Source organism: Acomys minous, assembly GCF_964271855.1.
Source record: "Acomys minous genome assembly, chromosome: 8".
Taxonomy (NCBI): Eukaryota; Metazoa; Chordata; class Mammalia; order Rodentia; family Muridae; genus Acomys; species Acomys minous.
This window is the reverse complement of record NC_140489.1, coordinates 122,370,385-122,397,395: the sequence shown is the minus strand read 5'-3', so window position 1 is coordinate 122,397,395 and position 27,011 is coordinate 122,370,385. Positions and strand designations below refer to the sequence as shown.

The following is a 27,011-nucleotide window of genomic DNA, read 5'->3' as shown; positions in this document are numbered from 1 at the left end:
TCTTGTACACTTTACTTACTTAGCCTTTCTTCCTCTCTAGCTCCCGACAAACACCAACTTGTATTGTTTTCATAATTTTCTCTTTATGTCATGTCACATCCTGTATAACCTTCTGAGGTTGAGTTCTTCCCCTTAGTTATATCGTATGAGCTACTTTTCTCTTTACTATGGCAAAATGCCTCATAAAAAGAAACTTAAATAAGGAAGGGTTCGCTTTTGCTCATTGTTTAGAGGATAAGGTCTACTATAGAAGGGTAGGATTGGAAACAGGGCTGTGAGGTGACTATTCAAGGTTTGTCTACAGTTAGAGAGTAGAGAAAGATGGATGTTCATGCACTAACAGGTTTCCTCTTTTCCCCCCTTTCACACAGAGTATGTCTGTGAGGGAATTTCTGTAAAGGGTTAACCAAGGAGATAATAATCATCCTGATTACAGGTGGTGCCACTCCATTCTGTAAGAACAAATAAGTAAGCCTTTGTTTGATACAGAGTTCAAAATTTTAATGGGTAGGCCCAGAGAAATGGCTCAGTGGATAAGAACACTTGCTATGAAAGTATTTGGACCTGAGTTCAAACCACAGAAAACCAGTGAAAAGACACGTAGGACCTTGTGCAGCTGTAATCCCAATGCTAGAAGAATGGAGGCAGGGAATCCAGGAGAATCTCTAGGGCTTGCTGGCTCCAATGTAGCTGAAAAAGCTACAAGCTCCAGGTTGAGGGATGGATCTAGTCTCAAGGGAATAAGGTGGTGAGCAATAGAGTAGAAAACCAGATGTTCTATTCTTGTGTGCTGTTCATAGACAAATGCTTGTACTGCACACATGGAGATTCTCTCTCTCTCTCTCTCTCTCTCTCTCTCTCTCTCTCTCTCTCTCTCTCTCTCTCTCACCAAAGGCATGTCCTGAACCAAATCAAATATTGATCTACTCAAAAACTTTCATAGTTTGATAGTGCAGAAGAGAAGTAATAATTAATTTTGGATGAATAGATAAGTCATTGATTTATTCAATGGATATTAAACACCGACTAGGGTTCTGGTATCATGTTATACAATGGCAGGATTTGGGGATTGGGTATGAAAGTCTAATAATCATGGGTAGCAAAAGCATTGGAAAATAACCTCATGAGGAGCTTCTAGAAGATAGCATTTGAATTGGCACCAAAGTGAATGTAGGATTCAAATACTTGGAGATTGGCTTGGCGAGAGCACAAGTACATTTCAGACACTATAGTGGAGCCATCAGAAGCCATATGTTCCTGTGAAAAAGAAATCTGCCTTTTATAGCTTTCCTTTAATGATCATTTTATTTCTAGAAAATTATTATCAATATACCATCAGGTTGTGCTATTGAGTATTTAATTTGCTGCAGACATTATTTAAGCACTTCTATTTTTTATTTGTTTATTTTCTTTTTAGGTAGGGTGTCATTGTGTCACTAGCTAACCTTAAATTATAGCCTCATGCCTCTACCTCCTAATTAGTATAACAGGGTTGAGCCACTATGTCCAAGTAGTGTGTTACTTTAATAAAACAAAACAAGCAAAACAAAACAAAACAAAACATCTTTGGTGGGTAACAGTCCTCAAGGGAATTGGAATACTTTCATGCACATTTGTCTTTTGCTTTTATACTTTACATCAAAGCTATGATAAAGCCCTCCAACTTAAAATTCTACCTCTGTAAGAGAGTTCACAATTTATAATATTTTAAAAATGTGCATCAAGGTGACTACAAAATCAAAACAGTCGAAGAGAGTGAAATAATGAGGGAAGGACGGACAGCGGGCAGTAGAAGACACTGACAATCAATGCGGACTCACCAAGACTAAGGCAGAAAATTCAGTCTCGTGTCATAGAATTTTATCTGATTGAGAAGACTAAACACGTACTAGCCTGGGCTATTTCAAGGATGGGGGGAGGGGGAAAGTAAATGTGGGTGGCTTGCCTTTCATTCCAATTTTATCTTCTATGCCAGGCCGACCAATACTTAAATACTAGCATAGATAAGGTGAGTCCAGTGAAGCCTGAGCCAGAGACAAACAAGAGTAGGTACTTGACCCAGTTCAAATTTGGATGAAGCCTGGGACTGAATCAAAGGCAACATAAATGGGGTCTGAAGAAATATGGATAATGAGCATGCCCAACAGACCTAGGGCCTTTAGTTCATCAAAACTTCAGATCAGCAGCCGGGCGGTGGTGGTGCACACCTTTAATCCTAGCACTTGGGAGGCAGAGACAGGTGTGTCTCTGTGAGTTTGAGGCCAGCCTGGTCTACAAGGTGAGTCTAGGACAGCCAAGGCTACACAGAGAAACCCTGTCTCGAAAAAGACAAACAAAAAACCAAACCAAATCAAACCAAACCAAAAAACCAAAACCCAAAACAAAAAAAAAAAACTTCAGATCAGCAACCAGTGGGAGGCTATATAAAAATTATGACTAGACCTGGGAGATGGTTTTGTGGTAAAAAGCACTGGCTGCACTTCCAGAAGACCTGGTTTTGTTTCCTAGCACTAACACATGACTCCAAAATCTGGTAGCACTCAGAGGAAGAATAGGAAGGTTACCAAGATGAGACTGGATAGGCTGTCACCATATGGTGGGAGAGAAGATCACCCCCTGTCACAGACCTAGGGGATGGGAAGAAGGTGAAAGAAGGAGCAAGGCCGGTAGGGAGGAACAGAAGGAGACAAGCAAGGGGATAAAAATTGAGATGTAATCTGAATAAATTAATAAAAAATAACTAAAAAAACCCCAAAAACATTGTTAACTCCAGTTTAGGGCTTCCCATGTCCTCTTCTGGCCTACAGACAACATGAATGTTATTAATGTACTTCATACATGTAGGAAAACTCTACGTACAAGGACAAAATGAATAAAGCCTTTACAGACTCATACTGTAGGTGAAAGAATCTCATCTTGTGGAAATATGTGCACTATGCCACATGATCATTCCATGCTACATTTGTTACTAGATTACATTAAGACCTCTTAGAATCCAGGATTACTGAAAGACCACCTCAGAAGGCAGACAAGCTTCAAGGCCAGATGGTAATTAGATACAGAACAATCTCTTTCTTCAGAGCTTTGAATTTTTTTTCAAACAAGTCCTTCACTTGCTTAGTTAGAGTAACTCCTAAATATTTTATATTGCTTGTGGCTAATGTGAAGGGTGTGGTTTTCCTAATTTCTTCCTCTGCAAGCTTGTCATTTGTGTATAAGAAGGCTACAGACTTTTTTGAGTTAATTTTGTATCCAGCCAACTTGCTGAAGGTGTTTATCAGCTGTAGGAGTTCTCTGGTGGAATTTTGAGGGTCACTTATGTAGACTATCATATCATCTGCAAATAGGGATAATTTGACTTCCTCCTTTCCCATTTGGATACCCTTGATCTCCTTTTGTTGTCTTATTGCTCTGGCTAGAACTTCGAGTACTATATTGAAGAGATATGGAGAGAGTGGGCAGCCTTGCCTTGTTCCTGATTTTAGAGGAATCTCCTTGAGTATCTCACCATTTACTTTGATTTTGGCTATTGGCTTGCTGTATATAGCCTTTATTATGTTGAGGAAAGTGCCTTGTATCCCTGATCTCTCTAAAACTTTAAACATGAATGGGTGTTGGATTTTATCAAATACTTTCTCTGCATCTAAAGAGATGATCATGTGGTTTTTTATTTTCAGTTTGTTTATATGGTGGATTACATTGATGGATTTCCATATATTAAACCATCCCTGCATGCCTGGAATGAAGCCTACTTGGTCATGATGGATGATATCTTTGATATGTTCTTGTATTCATTTTGCAAGTATTTTATTTAGTATTTTTGCATCGATGTTCATAAGAGGAATTGGTCTGAAATTCTCTTTCTTTGTTGAGTCTTTGTGAGGTTTAAGTATCAATGAGACTATGGCCTCATAGAATGAATTTGGTAATGTTCCATCCCTTTCTATCTTTTGGAGTAGCTTGAAGAGTATCGGTATTAGCTTGCCCTTGAAGGTCTGGTAGAATTCTGCACTGAAATCATCTGGCCCTGGGTGCTTCTGCAGAATACAAGTTGTAGACAGAAGAAGCTGAGATCAGTACTTTAAATTGTGAAAGACTGTGAGGAGAGTACCAGTTACATAACACTGACTTGTAATCCTAACCTGTGAGAGGCATGACTGTTTCAGTCAAAAGACTTTTTAAACGAATGACCGGGTTTAAGAAACATTCTTACATCTTTCCTGTAAAACTTATGTAACATGTAGCCAGGGAATTTTTAAATTAAATAATCTTTATTGTGTCATTGACACATTTGTGTGTGTGTTATTCCATTGATCAAAAAGGAAGCACCATTACTACTTTTATTTATAGGTTAACAATTCCATAGTATTTACCTAAAGAGTGTTAGCAGTTTTCCACCCCAGTCCCCTTTGTCATGTCTTGCTGAAACCCCTCTTCCCAGGAAGTGTTTTCCTGTATTCCTTATTTTTTTGTGTAACCCACAGTTTACTTTTTTCTTTTTCTTTTCTTTCTATTTTTTTTAACTTAAGCTGGCATGGAACACTATTATTCAAATAAGGGAAGAGAGGAGTGGCTACACTGATAAAGAAATGGCATCCATTTCCTCAAAAAGTATTAACAGTATTAACTTCCCATACTCCCCCAAGTAGCGTAGGTCCTACTTGAAAAGAAACTGTAGGGGAGGATATTTGTGTAGGTCATTTACAGAAAACTAAAAAAATGTGCAACAGTGTGTTCATGATTACAATGGCCTCCTCTTCTACCTATGTCCCTGCCCAAGATAGTTTAGAAGAATTTATTGTATTGGATGAGGGTTTAAGCCAAAAGATATCTTCCTATTATAAAACAATTGTTTTTGATTATCCGGTACTTGATGAGTCATCGACAAAGCCTCTCTTGCTTCTTCCATCAATTGCTTCTAGTGTGCCAAGACAATCCAATGCAATAGACAAGGGAAATCTATAGTCTCCAAAAGAAATAGAAGTTTGCACTTTAATGTTTAAAATAAGGTGAGAAAATTAATGTAAATAAAGCACAACAGTTTCTAATGAGGCTCAGTTCATAAGGCTAAGGAACAGGCAAAGAATGTTCATGATTTTATTGTTTGGATTATTTATTTGTTTTGTAAAGGAAATGCAGCTATGCACAGTATCTTAAACTGCCAATAGGGGAGCTACAGAAAACTTCAGAAGTATGTAAAGAACTATAAGACTGAGAGTATAGTCTACACTAAAACTTGGGCCACCAACAGCCAGATGTGGTGGCGCACACCTTTAATCCCAGCACTCGGGAGGCAGAGGCAGGAGGATGTCTGTGAGTTCGAGGCCAGCCTCGCCTATGAACAGAGTTTCAGGACAGCTAGGGCTCTTCTCAAAAAAAACAACACAAGAACAACAACAACAACAACAAATTAAAACCTGGGGGTGGGGACTTTTACTCTGTTGTGTTGTTGAAATATATCTGATAATCACTATTACCCAATAGTAAAGAAACAGGATATTTTAAAATATATTTTATTTATTTATTCATATTACATCTCAAGTGTTATCCCATCCCTTGTATCCTCCCATTCCTCCCTCCCTCCCTCCCATTTTCCCCTTACTCCCCTCCCCTATGACTGTGACTGAGGGGGACCTCCTCCCCCTGTATATGTTCATAGGGTATCAAGTCTCTTCTTGATAGCCTGCTATCCTTCCTCTGAGTGCCACCAGGCTTCCCTCCCCATCCAGGGGACGTGGCCAAATATGGGGCACCAGAGTTCGTAAGAAACAGGATATTTTAATTATAAATATAAATATAAAAATAAATAAATACAGAATTTTTTTAAATGCTAGAATTGACATCTTCACTTTTTCACTACTATCAATTTTTGTTGCCAATAACAACACATGAACACACATCAACACTTCTCCATGGAAAATTGAACATATAATTAGACTTAAAGTTGCTTTTCAAGATGAAGGTTGTAGAAATGAACTGTCTGGTTCCTTGTTTTTCTTCTTTGCTGTGTCGAGGAACATTCTAGGTTTTCTTGGTGATTATTATTCCTTTTCATGGTGTCAAACATACTTCTTACACTATGCATTAGCCAAAGTGTGACAAGAAAGATAAGAGACTCCTATATCCCCATTATATCACTTATATGTTCAACAAAGGACATAGGTATTCTCTGTCCACTACATCAACTTGGAAATATAATTGTATAAAATTTGAAAACATTATCAAAAATCATATCATAGATGAGATTAGTAGGGTGTGTTGTAGTCTATCTTTAGGAGTTGCCATTTTGTGTAACGTCAATAAATGAAAATAAGCCACTCTGCAAAAAAAAAAAAAAATGACCAACAGGTGTCTGCATATATTTTCATCATCTCAATTCTGTCCTCTAACCTCAGTCAAGTAAGAGTAGCTACCATCTTGACAGAACATATCTGCTAGGAATGCAGGCCCTCCACTGTTCTCTGGGTCGGTAACTGCTGTCAAGGTACCACAGCATTTCAAGAGTTTGCTTGTTGTCTTTTTATTTTCCTCCTATCTTGTCTCTACTCCTTTCTCCTGCTCTCTCGTTCTCTTTCTTTGTCTTTTAAAACAAACTGAAGAGAATCCTCTAACTTATGAATTACTTGGATATGCCTTTCCCTGCCATGTTGTTTGAAGTAAGAAAAGATTGAATTGCTCTCCTAAATTCTGCTTTAGTGGCCATGTGTATTATTAGCATGTGATTTCATCTGCAAAATGATCTGAAAAATAGTTACTTCCCAATCACAAAGCTAAACTTGGCTACTATAGGTTCATCGCATCTGGATTATTGACATCAAGTGGCCCTGCATGCACAATTATGAGTGATCACTTCTTTCCTGTGCTGTTGAGTACATGTACAAATATTGTTAAATGGGTTGAGTACATGTAGAAACATTGTTAAATGGTTTGTTTGTAACTTTGATTATCATGAAAATTTGCTTTAGAAATTTTGTGTGAGCTTCACATTTCATCAGTTGTTGTATAAGAAAGCTGTAATTTTGTGAAGTCAGAGATTATCTAACAGGATTTATAATCTGAGATAGGTTATGTTTCTTGAATGTTTTAATATTAAAAAGAAGCGCTTAAAAACACACAGTTCAGAGGCAGGTACACATCAAAGTTCTGCTTCTTCACATGATGAGCAATTAACTTACAGAACAGATGAAGGTTCTCATAGAACCTGCTACTGGGTTGACTTGAAGGCACAATGTTTATTTAGTAAACATTTATATTGTGATTTTTATGGGCCAATTTCTGAGTTTAGAGCTATATTTAAAAGGATTAATCTGGGGGCTGGAGAGATGGCTCAGTGGTTAAGAGTCCTTTCTGCTCTTCCAAAGGTCCTGAGTTCAATTCCCAGCAACCACATGGTGGCTCACAATCATCTATAATGTGATCTAATGCCCTCTTCTGGCATGGAAGCTAACAGGCAGGCAGAGCACTGTATACATAATAAATAAATAAACCTTAAAAAAAAAACAAAAACAAAAACAAAAGAAAAAGGATTAATCTGGGGGATCTAAGTGGTAATAGGCAATTAGAATTTATTAATAATATCATCAATAGTATTAACCACTAGAACATGAATTATCCAGGCCAGAAACCATTTACACTGGTAATTTCTCAATTTACTTCAGCATTGATTTATTATTTGTCTCTTTAAAAATAATTTTCAGCTTTATAATGATACATGACTACAGCTATATTAGGCTTAAGGTTAGGATAAGTAACCAGGTAGGTATTGTTAAAGAGATTTAAATTTTCCATATCATTTCTATCCTAATACTTTAGTAAGAAGTATGTTCTAGTAAGTAGTATTTTTGTGATAAGAGACTAAACTTAAGGATGGCAGGAAGTTTAATAACAATAATTCTTTAACGTTCTTAATAAATAGTTTAAAGATTAAAAAGAAAAGCACTAATGAATTGATGGGCTATTTTATACATTTACAAGATGGCTATTTTAGAATGTCAAATATGTATCTATTTTTTCTAAAGAATGCACTGAAATAAAATAGTTTAGGTAGTTGTTATTCAGTGTCTTTTTTGAGTACTCATTTGAAGAACTTAGGTATTGCTGCAATTTGGGTATTAACCACATGCACACCTTCCCCTGTGGGTGCATTTCATTAACCTATCTAACATTAAATATCATTTTCCTATAATATACACTAGGCATCTGCCCAAATGAGTTGAAATAGTTCAGCACTTGTAGCTGGACACTGAAGTGGGCATTATGGTGGTTCAAGCTTAACAGAGAGACAAGTCATTTAGGAACATGAAAAAGCATTAAATGTAATTAAAAATTAAATCTGTACCTCTTTTTGAATCCCTTTTAGAAGTCTTTTTCTTCCAGCATTTTTTGATATAAAATAAATTGCAATAGTGAAATTTGAGGCAGCAAATGGAATTAATTACAGCATCAAATTAAATTATCATTACTTCAAAGTAGTATGTAATGATTTAATTTCTACCAGGAAAGTTTATAAAAAGCTGAAGCCATAAAAGCAATTGCACCAAGTTCATATTTGATGTGTCTGGGCTCAATCTTCAACGCTTCCCACATCTTCTCCTCACTGGTCATTAAATCAGTAACTGAGTTCTGTGAGTTAATCATAGAGTATTATTTGTTACTTGTTAATTGGAGCTCAAACAGAGCCAATATTAAGTAACCTTTCCTCTGTTGTTGACATAAAAGCTTGTTCTTTGCTTTAGAAGACCTTGAGTCCTTCCATTGTTGTTCATTTTGTCACTGTCTTTTTTTTATGATTTCTTTATCTGATCTATCATATTTAAGCATAATCTTGGATTAAATCAGGTCAAATTAAAAATTATATTAAATGTTAGAGCCATGCTTACGAGTTCTGAGGGATAGAGAAGTTGATGGCAGTTGAGGGGCTGATTTCAAATTACATATTTAAAATTAAATAATTTGAATATTTTAATTTATAAATAGAAAAGTTTAGAATATTCTTATATGCAGATAATTAAAAGTGTTGCAAAATAGCCTCATTTTTAATGGCGGGATGAAAGCAAAAATGAAAAAAGAAAATAAGACTAACATGGAGATTTCTAGAACAGATTTAAAGAGTTCAGAATACACAGTGGGAGAATGTCTTCCCAGTGTGATCAACCTGTAATTCCAATATCAGAAACTCTACCTATTTAATTAGCTTTGCTATTGTATCAGGAGAAGGAACTACTTACAGTGGCTTATCATTTATTCCATTATATTTTAAGGCTGCACATAGTGGCTTCTTTGATACAAAACTCAGATCTATATTCACTTGATTACTAACTATGGGGCGAGAAAAACCCGAACAACTAGGAAGTTATTAATATTCCTTCCAAATATTATTTATTATCTATAGAAGTAGATGAGCAATTTTTGTTTCCATGCCTATTATAGGTATACATTTTATTTAGTAAAAATTCTTTACTGTCTTTTATTATTATATATTTTGTTGGATGGTTTGAAAAATTAAGTTATCTTTTTAAGTGATAGTCATTGCTAAAAATGATTTAAAGTTGAGTTCTTAAAACCTGGACTAATTCAATACTCATTTAAAAGACATAGTGAGCTTTGTGTCCCCAGTCTTGGCATCAAGGTTCATAAATAAAGTGATGTGGATGTGAGGCAATAAGACACTGTCACAGCGCATGTTCTGCTTCTAAAGAAACTGGAAAAGCCTAGACATCACTCTGCAGTAATGAGATGGTAGCCATGATTTCATGGCAGCCACAATATGAGGTGATATCTCAAAGAGTAAAAAAAGCCATCAAGCAAAGAGATAAACAATTAAGGAAACAAAAACTAATAAAATACTCTAGAATGAATCCTGATGGCAAAGATGACGTGTGACTTGATTCATGGTTTATTTCTGTAACTTGTTGCTTTCACTTTCAAATTTCCTTAACATTGGGACTGTATAGAAGGTAAATAGAGTTGTGAGTAGAGTGGGTGTGTGAAAAATATTTGATATTGTGCTGGATATATGCAGTAATGAAGATTTTTGGTGCCTTTCTCAAAAACAAACAAACAAACAAACAAAAAACCTCTTACCAAAATCACATCTAAACTGTGACCTATTTTAAGCACTCTAGCTGTCGTGAAAAGAACAATAGGATAGAATATAGAATCAAGCAACCTCAGGCCAGTAGGCGGATCTGGTGCCTACTATCCGTGGCAACTTCCGCTTTCTCATTGGCTACCAGGAAGCACCAATACGCACTCACAGTTGTGATGTGTGAAGTGCTGAGGGGATACCTGGTCACAGGAGAATCTCTGTCGTCACTCCCACACTATCTATTGTCAAACGGCTATTCTAACAAACTCAGGATTGGGGTAGCCTTGACATTCCTAAAACCACATGTGCAATGAATATAGTTTATATTTGACTTTTAAAGTCCTTGAGACTAATTGCTCAGTCCGTTTCTAGTCACTCACCTAGGTCGGATTTGTGATCCTTTTATTAGGCAGGGTAATTGTGTAAGTTGAAGACGAGATGACAGCCCATTTTCCTTGCAGTGACATTTCATACTTAAAGATTCAGGAAAGCAACCAAGATGCCACTGAAGAACTGTTACCAGATGGGGAATCGGCTTCTCAGCGCCGCCCTTTGCATAGGCATCAGCTCTACACCAGTGAGTGAACACTGACAAGGTTTTTTTGCAGCATGAAAGGGCATTTTCTCAGACAACACTATCCTTTCACTCAGCTGATTAAATACTGAAATCCACTGTAAATATAAATAAATATATATATATGTTTTTATTTTATTACACATGTATAAAACAAACTACATACAGCACGGAGAACCATGTGACAATCATGGGAATAATGAGTTCTATACATGTTACATTCAGAGTGACTTGGCCATCTGCATTCATCCTGTTTGAAGTGTCTTTCCTGTCTTGTTGGGTCTAAATTTCCGAATGAGATTCAATATCTATCCTATCTCAACTCTAATTGGTTAACTTCTTTATCTTAATCTAAGACAATCTTGTCCGCTAATCAACTAAGCTTGGTTATAAAACTATACTATCTTGTCTTCAATGCCCCTCAGAGACTTGAGAAAGAATAAAACTTAAATTCCTGAGTGAACCAGCAGTGTGGGTTAACAGCTTCTAAAATGTACAGATTTACTTATAAAGTTTCTTAACACCCTCATTCAGTACAAAGGAGCAGTTTTGGTTTTGTTTGCTTTTCTTTTTCTTTTCTCTTTTTCATTTTTTGGATCACGTATGGATAATTATTTATTTTGAGATTGGGAAACACAGAAAAATATAGCCATGAATAAGGAGCCACAAAGATGCTGAGAAAGACAGAACCTGGGACATTTATGAAAACAAAAGGTCAGAGTGTTAAAGCTACAAGGAAGAAAGGCAAAGAAAAAGAGCATGTGTTCTAGGATAAGACAGTAATATACCTTTTTTCTAGTTAAATATTTCTCAGGAACTCTTTATTATCAATATCCAAAGACTTCCAATCTACCTAGGCTTTTCTGTAAGCAGTGAGGGGTCAGGCTGCAAGGAGCCACCATAGAAACCACTCGTAAATCACAAGGGTTGAGCATTCACCCCAAGGTCTGCACATCCATGGATTATTTGTTTTGAGTCTTGTGTGTTTATGTCCTCAAGATTACTGGCCAAACTGTAGGACAAATTCACATTTGTCTCACTGATTTGAAATTCTCCTGGAGGTAAAATTAGGTAAAGACTTTCTGTCTTGTTTAGAGGGATAATAGCTATTGCCCAGAAGACTGCGTTTTGGGACTCATGAGCGAAAGCCTATTTATCTGTTCCTTTAAGGGAACAAGGAATGTAAAAGACTGCAGGTAAAAACTTTTTTTTCTTGCACTAATTTATGGAAGGTACATGGAAAACTTATCAAGTTATTTCAAATGGTATTTCTAAGGTGGATATTGTATGAAGAACTCTTACTACATCTTGAGATAAAAGGGATCCCTTGAGAAATAAGTTAACAAGATATTTTCCCTCACAAAGAAACTAAACATGATACATTAGCTTTGAAATATCACCATAGAATGATGAATCATATTTTGACATTGCAGAAGGAAATGACTTTTGGAAAATGCAGTGAGTCCCTGTTGATTCAGAAAGTCTTTTATATATTACATTTCATAAAGCACACTGATGAATGACACTTAGGGACAAACAGTCAGATGGATTTCAGGACACATACTGTTAATCTCTATATATCTGTACCAAATTTTTTTTACTCTTAGATTGGATGCTATTAAAATATGCACAGCTATCTATTTCTCAATTACTTTGTTTATTCAAATAATTTAGTTTGGCTTTTATGGATAATTTTATAACCTAGTTTTATTTCATTGACAGATATTTTTGGCTCAATCTTACTATGTCCATGTGCAATTTATATATCTTTATCTCTGTAAAAAGTCTATATATGTATTTGTACTTGTATTTGTGGATCAAAGCATCCATCTTTATATCCACATATTCACCATCCTAGGGGCTTGTGCACATGCTGTTTCCTCTGCCTAGAAAACTGGTGTGTTCATTATTGATTCTTTCTCATCATTTTAATGCCTCAAAGAGCTAGTTCAGTCAGTGCATCCTTTCGAAGTCATCTGCTCATTTCCTTGTTGACATTTCGCATGTTCTATATGCTAATATAAGACTTGTTATATAAAGGAATTGTGTAAGATGTAAGTTTAAATTTGGAGTAATACCATCTGCTTTGCTAGCTACATTTTATCAGGAATTTAAAGAATACCAGTGTTTATCAAATACTTCACTTGGAATTTTTGAATATACAAATAAACAAGTAAACATCCATAAGTACTTAATTTTCTTGTGTTATGGTAGCTCCATAATTTTATTTGTTAAAAATACCCTGTTATATAGAGGAATAAATATGTATCAAATCAGGCCACAACACATATTGTAAATTAATTTTAGTCACAAGAAGACTATGATAAATATTTCTTGACATTCTTTAAGGAAGTATATTGTTTTATGAAGATTAAGATAGAACTTATCTATTATATGCTTTCACCTTGAAAACACCCTGCATTCTTTTCTGGAAACTCTGTTTTGCCTGAATTATACATATAAACATAGATCTGTTTGCATGATGGCTGTGGGAATTATTACTTTCCACTCTGTGGATAATAGAGCCTTGCTGATTCTATACCAAACAGTGGGCAGCCTTGCATTTCTAGGCCCACATGCAAACATTTCTCTTTCCTAAGAACGTCTGGCTGGTACTCCTGGAGCAGAAGTCAATAAGAGAGGAAAAGGAAGGAGAAAGGCAACCATGCCAGCCATTGTCCTAGAGCACATTTCATGTTAGAGCTCTGCTCCAAGCTGCTGAGAAACAAGATAGCATCATAATGATCCAGGCCATCAAATCTTCATGAAAACACCTCGCTATTATGTCTTACTTGTAAGTCATGATTTACAACAGTGACATTACCTGCAAAGTAGTACAAGCATTGCAAATGAGTCTATATGATGCGTCAGATGAGGCACTAAGAATAATTCACTAGTCATTTCATCTATTTTCATGGTCCTTTTTTTTTTTAATATTTTAAGTTAATTTTGGTTTTACCTATAGCCTACCCACCAAGGTAACATTCCCAGGGCAGAGAATTACAATTACCATCTAAAGATGTAAAGCTTATGCTCTGAGCTATGGAAATGCCAAACACTAGAGTCAGCCCGTAATTATAGTCAGTGCTCTACAGGATGATAGTCCTGGGACAGAGCAAGGAAATGAAATCCACAAATAATCCCAAACCTCCTTTATAGAAAATACGTTGTACCTAGAAATGCCGACATCTTGTGGAATTGATAGAACAGCCTCCTTCTGCCTGGTTCCTGGTGAAGGTTAATAACACGCTGTGTAATGGCCCAAAGACATAGAAGCAGAAAAACAAAGGTTATGGCTTTAATCAGCACCTGAAAAACAATGCTTGCTATATATGGTTCCCTGAATGACCATACAATGTGAACAACACAAATTTACCATTCAGCCAAAGGTTTTTTTTAAAGCTGCAGTCATTTACAAAACAAAACAAAACAAAGGAAAAAGAAGGTAGCAACAACCCAAACCATCCACATATAATGAGCTACTGTTGCGATAAGCACAAGCTGAGCCCATGTCTTCATGTCATCGACACTGGTGGACAACCTCCAGAATTACGCATGGGAAAACACGAGGTCCATGGCCACCAGTTAAGGCCCACCCTTTTCCCTGCTTCATTTCTGCCCTGTGATTATTTGGAGAGGAGAAGCTTATTATGCAATGCTTCACACATTTACAGGCTATTTTTTCTACTGTGCAGAGATTGGTGTTTCAGCAGGCAGAGGTGGCATATTAACGCTCTTGAGGCAAAGACATCAACCTCATTCTCCTGCTGTGGTGGTATCATGCAGGGGTGTATTATTCATACCGCTGGGGAATACCACGAAATAGTCTCTACCTTTGAATTCATAACCACACTGTAAACCTTCAAAACAGTGCATGAAGAATAACCCGGTACTAGCTTAGTAAATTATACTGGAAATATCTCAAAACACTAATGCCAAAATTATTGATCTATTCAAGGACACATTAGTGGGGCATTGAGTCATCTGATTCTGAACCTATTATTTTAACTTTGATTTAATTTTATCTAAAGAGAAATAATGTGGTGAAAAAGACACACCGAGGCAACTTGTCACCCACAGAACTTACAGTCTATTTTTCAGTTATCTTTTTATACCACCAAGTCCTACATTCTTGGCAAGAAGGTGGGGTGTGTTCTTAACAATAAAAAATGTTCTTCAGTTTCCCACTGGTGTGAAGAAGGCGCCACATGCTATTGATATGTCAATCGAATGCAATATTTTTCTTCTAACCAAATAAGTTCTGTGTTTAAAGTACAATAAAATCCCAGAATACGTTTGTTTCATGAACTTTGAAAATTTCTAAATCTGACTGAGATTCAAACTAGGTGATGTGCATCACAAAAAAACCTAACAGGTAATGTCTATTTTTAAAACATGACTTCTACTGCTTTCTTTTGTAGCTAGACTTTTCTTAGAACCAAAAGTCATTAGATTGGAAGATACAATATTAAGCATCCCTTGCTTGGTGCAGACAATGATAAAGCCATTCAGCATGCATGAACATGCAAATACAATTGTGTATTAGAATATTCTTTCTTGAGCCCAGTGGCAAATACTAGATATCCTGACTTCCTTCAGTGTTTGCTTTTCTGACCATTAGCTTCTACTGTGGTTTGAATAAAAATGATCCTCAGAGGCCTGGTGGCACTCAGAGGAAGGATAGCAGGCTACCAAGAAGAGACTTGATACCTTATGAGCATATACAGGAGGAGGAGGTCCCCCTCAGTCACAGTCATAGGGGAGGGGAGTAAGGGGAAAATGGGAGGGAGGGAGGAATGGGAGGATATAAGGAATGGGATAACAATTGAGATGTAATATGAATAAATTAATAAAATATATTTTAAAAAAAATGAATGGCCCTCAGAGGCTCATATATTTGTATGCCTAAACAGCAGAGGAGTGGCACTATTTGAGAAGGATTAGAAGGTGTGGCCTTATTGGAGGATATGCTTCGCTGAATGTGCCCTTTGGGGTTTCAGAAGCCCATGCCAGGCCCAGTTTCTCTCTCTCTTTTCCTCCATTCTCCCCTCTATTTCCCTCCTTCTCTCTCTCTTTCCCTCCTCTCTTTCTCTCTCCCCCTCCCCCCTCCTTTCCTCTATCCCCTCCTCTGGAGAAGGATGTAGCACTCATCTTTCTGCTACAGCACCTGGCTGCATGCTAACATGCCCCCTGCAATGATAGTGGACGAAACCTCTGAAGCTATATCAAGGCCCCAATTAAATGCTTCCTTTATAAGAATTGCCTTGGTCATGTTGTCTTTTCTTAGCAATACAGCAGTGATTAAGACTGCTTCCTTGTCAGTAGGATAGTTATCTTACTACACCAGCTATTGTGAAAGCAAATGAGATGTCCTTTAACACAATTGCAATGCCTACGTCTGCTAACCTGTTCTAAAGCGAAACACCATTTTAAAAAGAATAACAAAAATATTAATAACGGGAGCAGCTGGTCTTGGATGCTGTGCAACAATTGAGTTAAGAATTTAATGGGCGTTGTCTCATGAGGAAACTGTGTGAGTATGAAAGAAAGGTTATAGAACCTTAATATGGGGTAGGGTGGGGGGGAGTGCTGCCATCTTTCAAATAAGCTCAGAGCAGTGGATTGGTATACTTTAAGAGGGAAAGATATAGTAGTGTCTGTTAATTATATTTTATTTAAATAGTAGGTGTGAAAGAGTTTAGGGCAGCTCCAAATCTGAAGGTAGTCTGTTTCATAAATGCTTTGAAGGACACAATTACTAAGCTATTGAAATAGTCTTAAACTGTTTTTTTTTTAACATTTTAGAAGAAAAAAGCAGGGACATAAAAAGATGACACAGAAGCTTGAGGAGGACTGTCACAGGCGTGCAGAGTTTGATTAAGCACTCTCAGCACCAAGAGATAAGGACGCGCCCTAGGACTGTGGCATCAGTTCCAGGGTCAAGTTTTCATGTACTCAGGGAGGGGCAGCATTCCAAAGAGTAGGGACATAGTAGAGAAACTACACCATCTTCAATTAAAGTCGCATGCAGAAATAAATGCACTGTACATTAAAATGAATTGCCTTAAACGAGGCCTTTCAGTGTTGTGTCACCTAGACTTTGTCCACTTTGGGATCTCTGATGTGTAGTGGTGGGGAATGCAATTGTCAGCTCTTAGCAGGAAACTTCCTTGTGATTCAGTCTATAAGGATACTCCGGTCTCATGTGCTTTCTGGGACACAGACACTGGCAATGCCATTCTTTTCTGAGATATCCCACCAACCTGATCAGGTTCCAGCGCTCATCCTTATCATCTCTGAAACTCTGGGCAGCTTGTTTGCGCTCTTTAAGGATATACCTTCCAGGTATGCTTCCAGATTCAGGTATTGTTGAAGTTCGGAATATGTTAGAGTCCAATGAGCAATTTTCAGTTTATTTGTTTTGGGGCCCGAGACCAGGTGGCTCTCTGACTGTCGCGGTTGACTTTCTATGCCAGCAGCAGTGACAATAGGCCCCACGAATGTCACCATCCCATCGGCCTTTGGCTCCCTGTTGAGGATCAGTCTCTGGAGGAACATGTAATTTTAGCTGCAGGTAGGCTTGAATTCTGGGAATCATTCTGCATTCTGAAGTGGGCACAGTCATCACTGCACAGGAACACATGGCCTCATTCTTCCTACACTCCCGGGAAATGGTGCTGTGTCACAATGTATGGCAGAGGCTCACAGATCTTAGGCACGGCTCTTTGCTAAACTGAATTTTTCCTAGGGTGGCCCTCTTTCCTGTTGGTTGCTGTTAGCAAAGAACACACTAAACAAAATATTTTTAATGGCAATATTTACTTTTATTAGTTTCTTTCTGGGTAAAAGTAAAACAAAGTAAAGGTGTGGAATCTGTGATTTATAGTCTTAATGCAGCATCTCTATGTGCCAAATATATGATGAAAATTTTATATGTGGACATCATGTTTCAACCAGTTTATATGCAGGTAAATTAGAATATACCAGAATGAGCAACATGCACATATATTATTTGAAGCATGTTCTATATATTAAGGATATCATTAAATCTCAACCTTGCTTCAAATATATTTTCAAATGAGTACAATTTTGTAAGGAATTAGACAGTATGATCCCACTTGCTAGAACCTTCAAGTACCTAACCAGTATCATATTTCAAGACATTTCCTTTTAGCATGGCTTAATATTATAATCCTTATTCAGAAATGAGCTTTTGTGAAAAAAATCAATAATTACCTTTGTCTCTATTTATTTAATGAATCCACAGGAAGACTTCATTAAATTATAAATGCCTCATTACTGATGTTCTTAGAATAGATTTCCAAAATTATGGAATGAGGCAGTTATTCATTCCAAGTAAGATACAATACAGAGAAATCAGTACATGTCCGCTGAAATGACTGCTGGTTTTTCTAATGCAATATTCATGAGAATTTGCCAAGACAATCATATTTAATCCCAAAGAATAAGGATTTGAAATGAATTCTTTTAAATTGTAATTATCAATTGGCAAGAAAGTTCAGCAATTTTTTTATATAATTGAAATTACTTTATATCCTGCCAATGTCGGCTGGGTTTGGTGCAAATTAACAGCTTTTGGATGGAAAAAAATATTGGATTTACAAAATGTTCTTTATAGTAGTATTTTGTATTTCACTATACTAACTACTCCCCACAGGGACAGATGCCCCTTTGGCTATCATTTGTATTTAAATTGCTTTTCAAGGCCTTTGTTTAAAGTAGAGTAGATAGTGAACTGTGGTAGGAATTGTTGTCTGCAACAGCAATGGTGATGTTCATTTCTACACTAGTTATTTCACGAAATCTTGAGCCATGATATATTAGAGTTACTCAGAGTTGAGGCAGCATGTTGGTATATCCAGGACAGATGAACATTTTTTAAAAGAAGCAGGACTCCTTCAAGCATCACTAACCCTTGATATTTCATAATTATTGATTTAGCACATTCAATTAATCAAACATTGTTAAACTTGGACATTTCTTTTTTATTAATTAATTTTTATTTTTATATATACATTTATATTATTACACATGTATACAATAAACTACCTACAGCAAGAAAAACCATGACACAATCAGGAGTTATATAAATGTTACATTCTTAGTGTTTTAGCTATTTGTTTGACAGCTTTGAAGATAACATCTTTCTTATCTTAGTGTGTCTAAAATTCTAAATATAAATCAATCTCCATCACAATTATCATTATGAACTTAAGACATCTATCTAGACCTAAAAACATCTTAACCTGTAAAGAACTAAGCTTCACTGTAAAACTAAGCTACCTGCTCTTCAACTCCATCACAGACTTGAGAAGGAATAAACTTGATTACCTGAGTATGCCAGGAGTGCAGGTTAGTAGCTTTCCAAATGAGAAGATGACAGAGACAGTTTGCTACCTGAATAGTGACCCATAACTCTCTATAACATTGGAGCATCTTCTTCAACCTTCTAGCCCAATATATCTGACAGACATATTTGTGAGGCAGGAACTATTGAGGACTTGCATAACCTGTCTTGGCAAAGTGTGGCCGTCGACTCTGCCTGCATACAAGCATCTATATACAAAACTCTATACCAGTGAATTAAAAATAATCTTGTGAGTGACAATTGAGGAATTAAGTTGGGGAGTAGATTCACTAATCTACTTTTTGTTCTATCTTTCTTATACATTTCAATATTCCCCCTTCTTCCTTTTCAACCCCTATCTCCAAAAACCTGAGCATTTCTATGCTTTAGAAAATAAGCATTTTATGTTTCATGTTGCAGAAAAAGTAAAACATAAGTTGAAAGTAATTATTTATCTGTGAATTGGGGACATTATATTTAAATTTTATTTTTATTTCTTTTTATTACTTGTGTTTGTTTGTGTGTGTGTGTGTGTGTGTGTGTGTGTGTGTGTGTGTGTGTGTGTGACATGCATGTGAATGCTTAGAGGGGCCATAAAAGGACACTGGATCTGCTGGAGCAGAGTTCTAGATGTTTAAACACAGCCTGCCGTGATCCGAGGTAGAGGGCATGGACCCTTTGGAAGAGCTGCAATTGCCTTTATCCTCAGTGCAATCTCTCCAGTGACTGGGGATTTTTTTTAATGCTTTACCATGAAAATAATTCTAATAAAAATGTTTCAGTGCAAACATGATTTTAACACATACAAAGTAACTCTAGAGGACGTTGTAAGAATCTCATTCAAGTCATGTGATGATGCTGTTATCTATGATTGAGCAAATATGTGGACAGTACTGAAAAAGGAAATGTGCTGGGACTTGGCCCCAGATCAGCCGCTCACGTTCCAGTGGAGATGGGCAGACTAGTTAGACCCAGTGGTTTTAAAAAGATATAAATAAGAAAACATGAATTTGGGTGGAGAGAAACTGGGGAGAAGATGGAGTAAGAGAAAGGGGAGGAAGCAAGAACAGATACAACCAAAGTCCATTGTAAACTTGTTTAGAATTCTCAAAGAATAAATAAATCATGATCATTTCTCTAGTTAATCAACATACAAGTGCTTTAAGAGAAAGGAAGAAATGTGACATTTTAAACTCAAATTGTTTATTTATCAAGCCTAAAGTAAATGAATACAAAAATGTAAAATCTAAGTAGTAAGAGATCCTCTATGTGTAATACATACAGGGGCATAGAAAACTTTAATGCATTCACCAGTGTCACAAATACTATCTTGTAATTTTTTCCTTAAATTAATCTAGTTTTATTCAAGTTTTTAAAATATAAGATTTCTAATGATAAGCTGATGAAGCCACCTTGCTGCCTAGTTTAGTAGTGAGAACCCAGGAAAAGTCTGAAGATAATGTGGTCAAACCTTTAGTCTTCTCATTTGTGATTTAAATTTTGCACAGCTACACATGGCTGGGTGATGTTGCACCCATCTAAGGCTTGATGGATGGTAGCCATACAGAGTAAGAGCTGATGGACTCTGACAAGGGCCTGCAGTGCAGGTACCCTGTGCTACTGACTAAGCGAATATCTACATGCTCTAAAAAAATCATTTCAGCTCATGATAGGGCTGACAGCCCTGTGTTAGAAAATGCTTCTCAGAGGTCCAAGACAGAGGCACATATTTCTCTTGGCACCTTAGGTGATGACATTCTGAATTTAGCAGCCACAACTTTACCCTCAGAATGATTTTCAATATTGCCTTGCATAATTTAGAGACGGAGTTAATTTTAAATAACAATGCTAGCTCCATTTTAGCTATTACGTAACCCCAAAATTAGGGAATCAGATTCTAGTTTCAGCTTGTCTTTACTAAGTTGTGTGTCCTTGAACAAGGTATTGCAGCCTTATGTCATAGTTTAATCATATACAAGGTGTGTCTTAAGCTGCTGTCTGGGTGCTCTGAAGCAAGCTAATGACTAAGAAATCAGTTTAGTGAATGCCTGTTTCTTGGCCTATGCCTGCTACAGAGATGTATCGTGGGCATCTGTCCTTGGTCTCTAAATAGACCTCAGTGCTCGGGTTTCGCTCATTAGTAACAGGGAGGGTTTTAGGTCTTGTTTTTCTTGAGAAATTGAGAGATTAGAAATTAGGAGCTGGGGGCTGGAGAGGTGGCTCAGAGGGTAAGGGCACTGCCTGCTCTTCCAGAGGTCCTGAGTTCAATTCCCAGCACCCACATGGTGGCTCCCAGCCATCTATAATGAGATCTGGTGCCCTCTTCTGGCTTGCAGGTGTACATGCAGACAGATCACTGTACACATAATAAATAAATCTTAAAAAAAAAAAAAAAAAGAAATTAGGAGCTGTATCAGAGGACATGTGACTGTGTTCTCTCATGCTGGCAACTTCTCAGTGGAAGCCCCTGGGAAGAAGGCAGGTCAATTCCCTTGCAAGTGTATCTTTCAGAGTATCAATTATCCATGAAAGAGATGTCTCAGGATTGCTCAAATGTCAAGATCTTGCTTCTACTGCATGAGGTTTTTCAGAAATAAAATCAGAGGAAAGCAGCTATTGTCCAAAGCATGTTCTTGAATAATGCCTGCTGTGTAATTCTTATCAAACATTGACTTAATGAGACTTTCTTCCCCATCCTTTCTAACAGCACCAAGGAAAAATTGGAGTTAAGTTTAATGTTGGGACAGATGACATCGCCATTGAAGAGTCCAATGCAATCATTAATGATGGAAAATACCATGTAGTGCGTTTCACGAGGAGTGGTGGCAATGCCACATTACAGGTGGACAGCTGGCCAGTCATCGAGCGCTACCCTGCAGGTAAGCAAGGGTTTATGGACCTGGGAACAATTTTATGAAAAACGACTGGAAAAGCAAAGCAATGTTTGCGGCCGTTTCTTCAAAGTGTGGTTTTTCTGAGAAACCATCAAGTATTTATTAGACTTTAGAGTCATATCAATGTAATGCTGTCCTAAACTGTTCTTGCTACTGTGTACAAATGGCATTTTATAGATGAACTTGAAGCCACACATTATTGTTTGCAAAATCCAGAACATCAGTGCATCAGAAAAAAAAGCACACATAAAAAGCACAACATGTCAGTGCTTTTTACTGAATCCTTGCATTTGAACAAAGGAAAGGCTTTGCCAAAAGTAATAGTTAAAATTTAAAGTCAAGAGAAAGAATAGTATTACACTTTTATTTGAGAGCAAAGAAAGCTGTTCCTTTGACAGTGGCACACAACAAAGACTCATGCATCGTGCAAGAAGAGCAGGAGGCAGGCAGAGATGCAGCCAGGAATGAGATGACAAGAAACCCACAATTACAAGAAACGCTGAACCACAGATCTGCAGCTATGAGTAAAGGGAGTTCATTTTGGTTTTTATAAAACATAGTGATTCACAGGGACTCTGTGATGATAGTGCCACTCAGCTGAAGTCTGTAAAATATTCTCTTTGCACAGCACAGTGTAAATAAAAATATGACCAGTTTACATTTCACGGAATATAACTGATAACAAGAATTCATGCAGAAGCAACTTCTTTGTTGGAATCATTTGTTTTTTAAATAACTGGATTAAATAAGTTTTTAATTACATACCAATTTTTTATGGAACTGACCAATAATGAAGAGAAGAAATGTCCTTGACATTTTTTTGAGCGTCTCCTGAATTCTATCATTTTCTATTCTCAGTACTAACCTGTTCTTCTGTTCTGCAAATATGTGATGAATTAAATGTAACAAAATTCACTTCCTTATGACAACCTTTAAAAAGAAAATAAATAACATGCCTGGGAGTTTTTCAATACTGACAAGTAGCAAGAATTCAATAAATGTTTACCAAGTTGCTATCTTAGAAAATGTCAAGGCCAGCGTGGTCTGCATAGTAAGCTCCAGGACAGTTAGGGTTACATAGAGAGATCATCTCTTAAATTTAAAAAAAAGGAAGAAGAATAGGAAAGGAAGGAAGAGGGTGGGAAGGAGAAAGATAGGGAGGAAAGAAGAAAAGGAAGGAAGAAAGGAAGGAAGGAAGGAAGGAAGGAAGGAAGGAAGGGAAGGAGGGAAGGAGGCTAAAATGAAAGAGAAAGAAAGAAGAAAGGGATGGAAGAAAGAAGGAAGGAAAGAGAGGGAGGAAGGAAGAAAAGAAGGAGAAAAAAGAAGTACATTATAAAAGGAAATAAAGACCATTTAAATATTGGGGGCTGATAATGAATAATAATTGAGGAAGAAATATTAAGAAATAGTGCCATAGTTAACATATTTTATATCTAGACATGTACTCTTGCTGCCTTTTCACTAAGGAGAACTTTAATTAATATTAGTGAGTAAAGAGTGAGCCATGTTTCAACTATTATTGTGAAGGACACATGCAACAATTGTCATATAAAAATATTATAGCACTCATGAAAAATTGTATATGTGTTATACATATGATAATGCATAAGAAAATACTATATGTATAAACAAAATTCTGTATATATTAAACACATAATAAATAATGTTGTAAAGGCAAAGACTGCACGATTGTGTCATCTAACTGTCCACTAATCTCCTCTGTGTGCACTTTAGCATGATAGTGATAAAGGAGAAAAGATGAAAATTCTCCTTTCTCCAGCAACAAAGCCATAAAAGTTGAATATAAATTTCAAAGTATGAGTGATTTAGATTAAAGTTTTTAGGACTAAGTGATTTTAAATATGAGTTCAATATCACAGTCTAGTATATATCTTTTATATCAGCTTGTGGCTTAGCTATTTTTATTTTAAAATTTAGGGAGGTTATTATTCATTAGAAAAGCCACTAGACTAATGCTTTTTTACCACCAAATACTATAATCAGACTGGCAGGAACAGAACCAACAGACTATATTTGCTTCCTTTTAAAGTGCCTGTACTGCGAAATATAAGGGTTGAAATTAGTAATTAAGGACAGCACTTAACCTTCCATTATAGGGCTTTGTGGTAAGTGCTTTTATATGAAGCAATTTATCTGGTAGCGACACTATACGTTTAATGAAAAGCACCTAAAGCATTGACCAGAAGTGTTACCCTGTAATTGTCTGGAAGGCTTCCATAGAGAAACTAATTAGTAGACAGAGAGATTTTATGCTCTTTTGGAGGAAGTGCAATATTCCTACAACCCAACAATTCACATTTCAGAATAAATATTGAAATTTCTGAACGGTAAACCCCTTTTCAATTACTTTTTTGTGCATGAAGCAAAGTACAGAAATAATATTTTGCAAACCATTTAAAGTTGAGAAAATTGTTCCTTATTTCACGTCAGTTAAAGCTCTAGAATATAATGCATCATTAATCTCTGGTTTGTTCCTAATTACAGTTATGTAGCTAAAGTCCTCTCTCAACAAAAATAGACCTCCTCTTTTTCACAAAGCATTATGTCATTTTGCTGCCCCCAACTCAGGATTATTCCCAACAAATTAGTTACTTTAGGACACAAAACTTTAGCTTCATTCACTACCATAGCATGTGAAAAATACCTTTATATCTCTACAAGGCTAAAGATTAATTTTATTTCCATGAATACAATTAGTGTATTTATATATGTATAAAGAACGTATATACTATATACAAAGATCTTATCAGGATTATAGTTTCGCAATAAGACAATTTTTAAATATTCAAGATTAAAAACATGGTACCCTGGGAAATATCACTTTTAGCTAAGATGCATTCAAAAATAAAAAGTAACACAACATTCCAAGAAAGAGAGATTACATTTCAGTGAGGGGTGTAACAAACAGAAAGCTACACTTCAGGCACACGTTTATTGGGTGGGATTAGCAGGTAGAGCTGGAGACTGAAAAACAGTCATGAAAACAGCTCATATGCTAAGGAGGAAAGAATAAGGGTGAGAGAAAAATGAGCACAGAATGCTTTGCAAGTACTTAATAACAACGAAAGGAGAGATGTTTCTATTTTCAAGGTTCTCCTCTTTCTCCTCTCCACTTGACCCATGCCCTCTACCCTCCAGTGCTTACATTCCCTCTCCTCCATTTCCCTCCTTTTTTTTCCTCCCCACGTCCTCTCTTCTTCCCTCCTTTCTCTTTTTCTCTTTTCTCCTCTGAGACACGGTCTGTCTTTCTTTTCCCTTCCTACTCCCTGCTTTTTGCTGTCTCATTTTTCTCATAATATTATTCAGCATCCTAATTGTTGAAGTATTTCAGGAGGAGGCAGTGGATAGCCATGAACTGGAAATCTGTGTTGAGGCAGAGATATAATCAAGGTTCTTTGCCGTTATATGACTTGGCTTAGGAAACAAGAAGGATATTGAACATATATCAAAATCAAACCAAAATTGCTATTGGGGTTTGAGGAAAAGAAAAAATGAAGGTCAAGAGTGCTGTGACAAAGTCAATTCTTAGGCAGGAAAGGACTTTAAAGAGAAATAGTTCCAAGGAAGACTTCACAGAAGATGATTTGAGTATTTTTTTTTTAGCTTTGCCATTTTTTGAAGTCATATTGATTTTAGTTATGCACACAATCCTTTGTTTAGTAGCTAAATTTTATAAAACCTTTCAGGTCGTGGGAAAGCCATTTATCAATGCCTTTAAATTAAACCCATTGATTTAGATGAATTGGTTACTCATATTTTTAACTCATGTCATCATTAATATATTGATTATTTAAGACAGTTCATTATTTACTATTAAAAGTTTGAGTTTTTTAAGGCCATGTTTAACCTACTTTTGGCTATGTGTGATGTAATTGGGAAAATCTACTTCATTTACAATCAGAACATTTAAAAGAAGAAACAAACTTCAAAGCTTTTCTGTTTTAGCTTCTCCTTTGTGAAGCAATCAAATTAATCCTTGAAAAGGCCAACTGATTTTCTCTAGGTTACTAAGCTAGTTAGTAGGTAGTCAAAGCCAGTGATTCTTATCTGTAGTTGACAGAAATTCAGTAAATGAAGCCACTGGGTAAAGTCTTTGATATGGCAATGGCATAGACTTTAAGGCCTTGGTTCTGCTTGACTGATTGCCCATAGATGCATATGCACTTCACAGTCTGCCATTTCTGGTGGCCCAGACAGAAACAAAGATCATGAAAAACAGACAGTAACACATGGAATGAAGGCAACTTTGTTACAAAAACCAAGGGTTCTTCCTTTACACTGACATTTTGAATCAGTAGCACTCATTAGTAGCCACTGATTACTTTTAAACTTCACTTGAAAAACTTAATTAGTGAATTAGGTAAATTGTTACAAAGAATTAGAATTAGCACATTAGAGTCCTTAAGGACTTGGAGGGAGAAGCTTATCTTAGCAGAAGACTAGTCCCATGTTGCAGTTAATTGCATAAACTTCTATTTGCAGTTGTCAACAGATTCTAGAACCTACACTAAACCTCAGTGGGAACACATTGTCCTTTGCTTGTTATTTTTCACTGAAATACAATCACAGACGTGTTGATTTATTGTACTATATTCTGTTTTGCATCTGACTGGCATAGATAAGCATCCACCAGTATACGTTTTCCAGATGTGCTCTTAGGTTCTCTGTGACGTCTGAGAACAAGAAACTAAAAGTCTAGTTTTTTATGTTAGGTATCTCATTGTGGTATTCAATTTTGCTAGGATTTTAAGGCTATTCTTTATGATGAATCATAATAAACATTTAATTGAACAATATATTAAATACATTGACCTAAAGTTCCAGGCAAAACATCAAAGATGCCTGAGAATATGAGAGAAAAGCTATGTTTTTATGATTTTAATTGTCTTACATTTGGTAGCCCTGGATACGTTTAAATACCCTTTCACTGTAAGCTTAAGGAATATTAGCTGTTCCTAACTTGCTGTTGGTTTGTATAAGGAAAAGTTTCTCTGGTGGTTTGGTGGATTTTGGACTCACTTGAACTATGTACACCGCAGAGCATAGATGATGTAGATGGTTTTCAAG

General features: G+C 36.4%; 1 protein-coding gene across 36 annotated transcripts in view; it reads left to right on the top strand.

The window, feature by feature from the left end:
* The window catches only part of NRXN1 (neurexin 1), a 1,076,640-nt gene that overhangs the window by 880,592 nt on the left and 169,037 nt on the right, over positions 1-27,011 (top strand). For all 36 annotated transcript variants that reach the window (XM_084793840.1, XM_084793855.1, XM_084793827.1 and 33 more), the window contains one exon: positions 21,737-21,908. In XM_084793840.1, the coding sequence (XP_084649966.1) occupies positions 21,737-21,908 (172 nt within the window). The remainder of the gene's footprint in view (positions 1-21,736; positions 21,909-27,011) is intronic.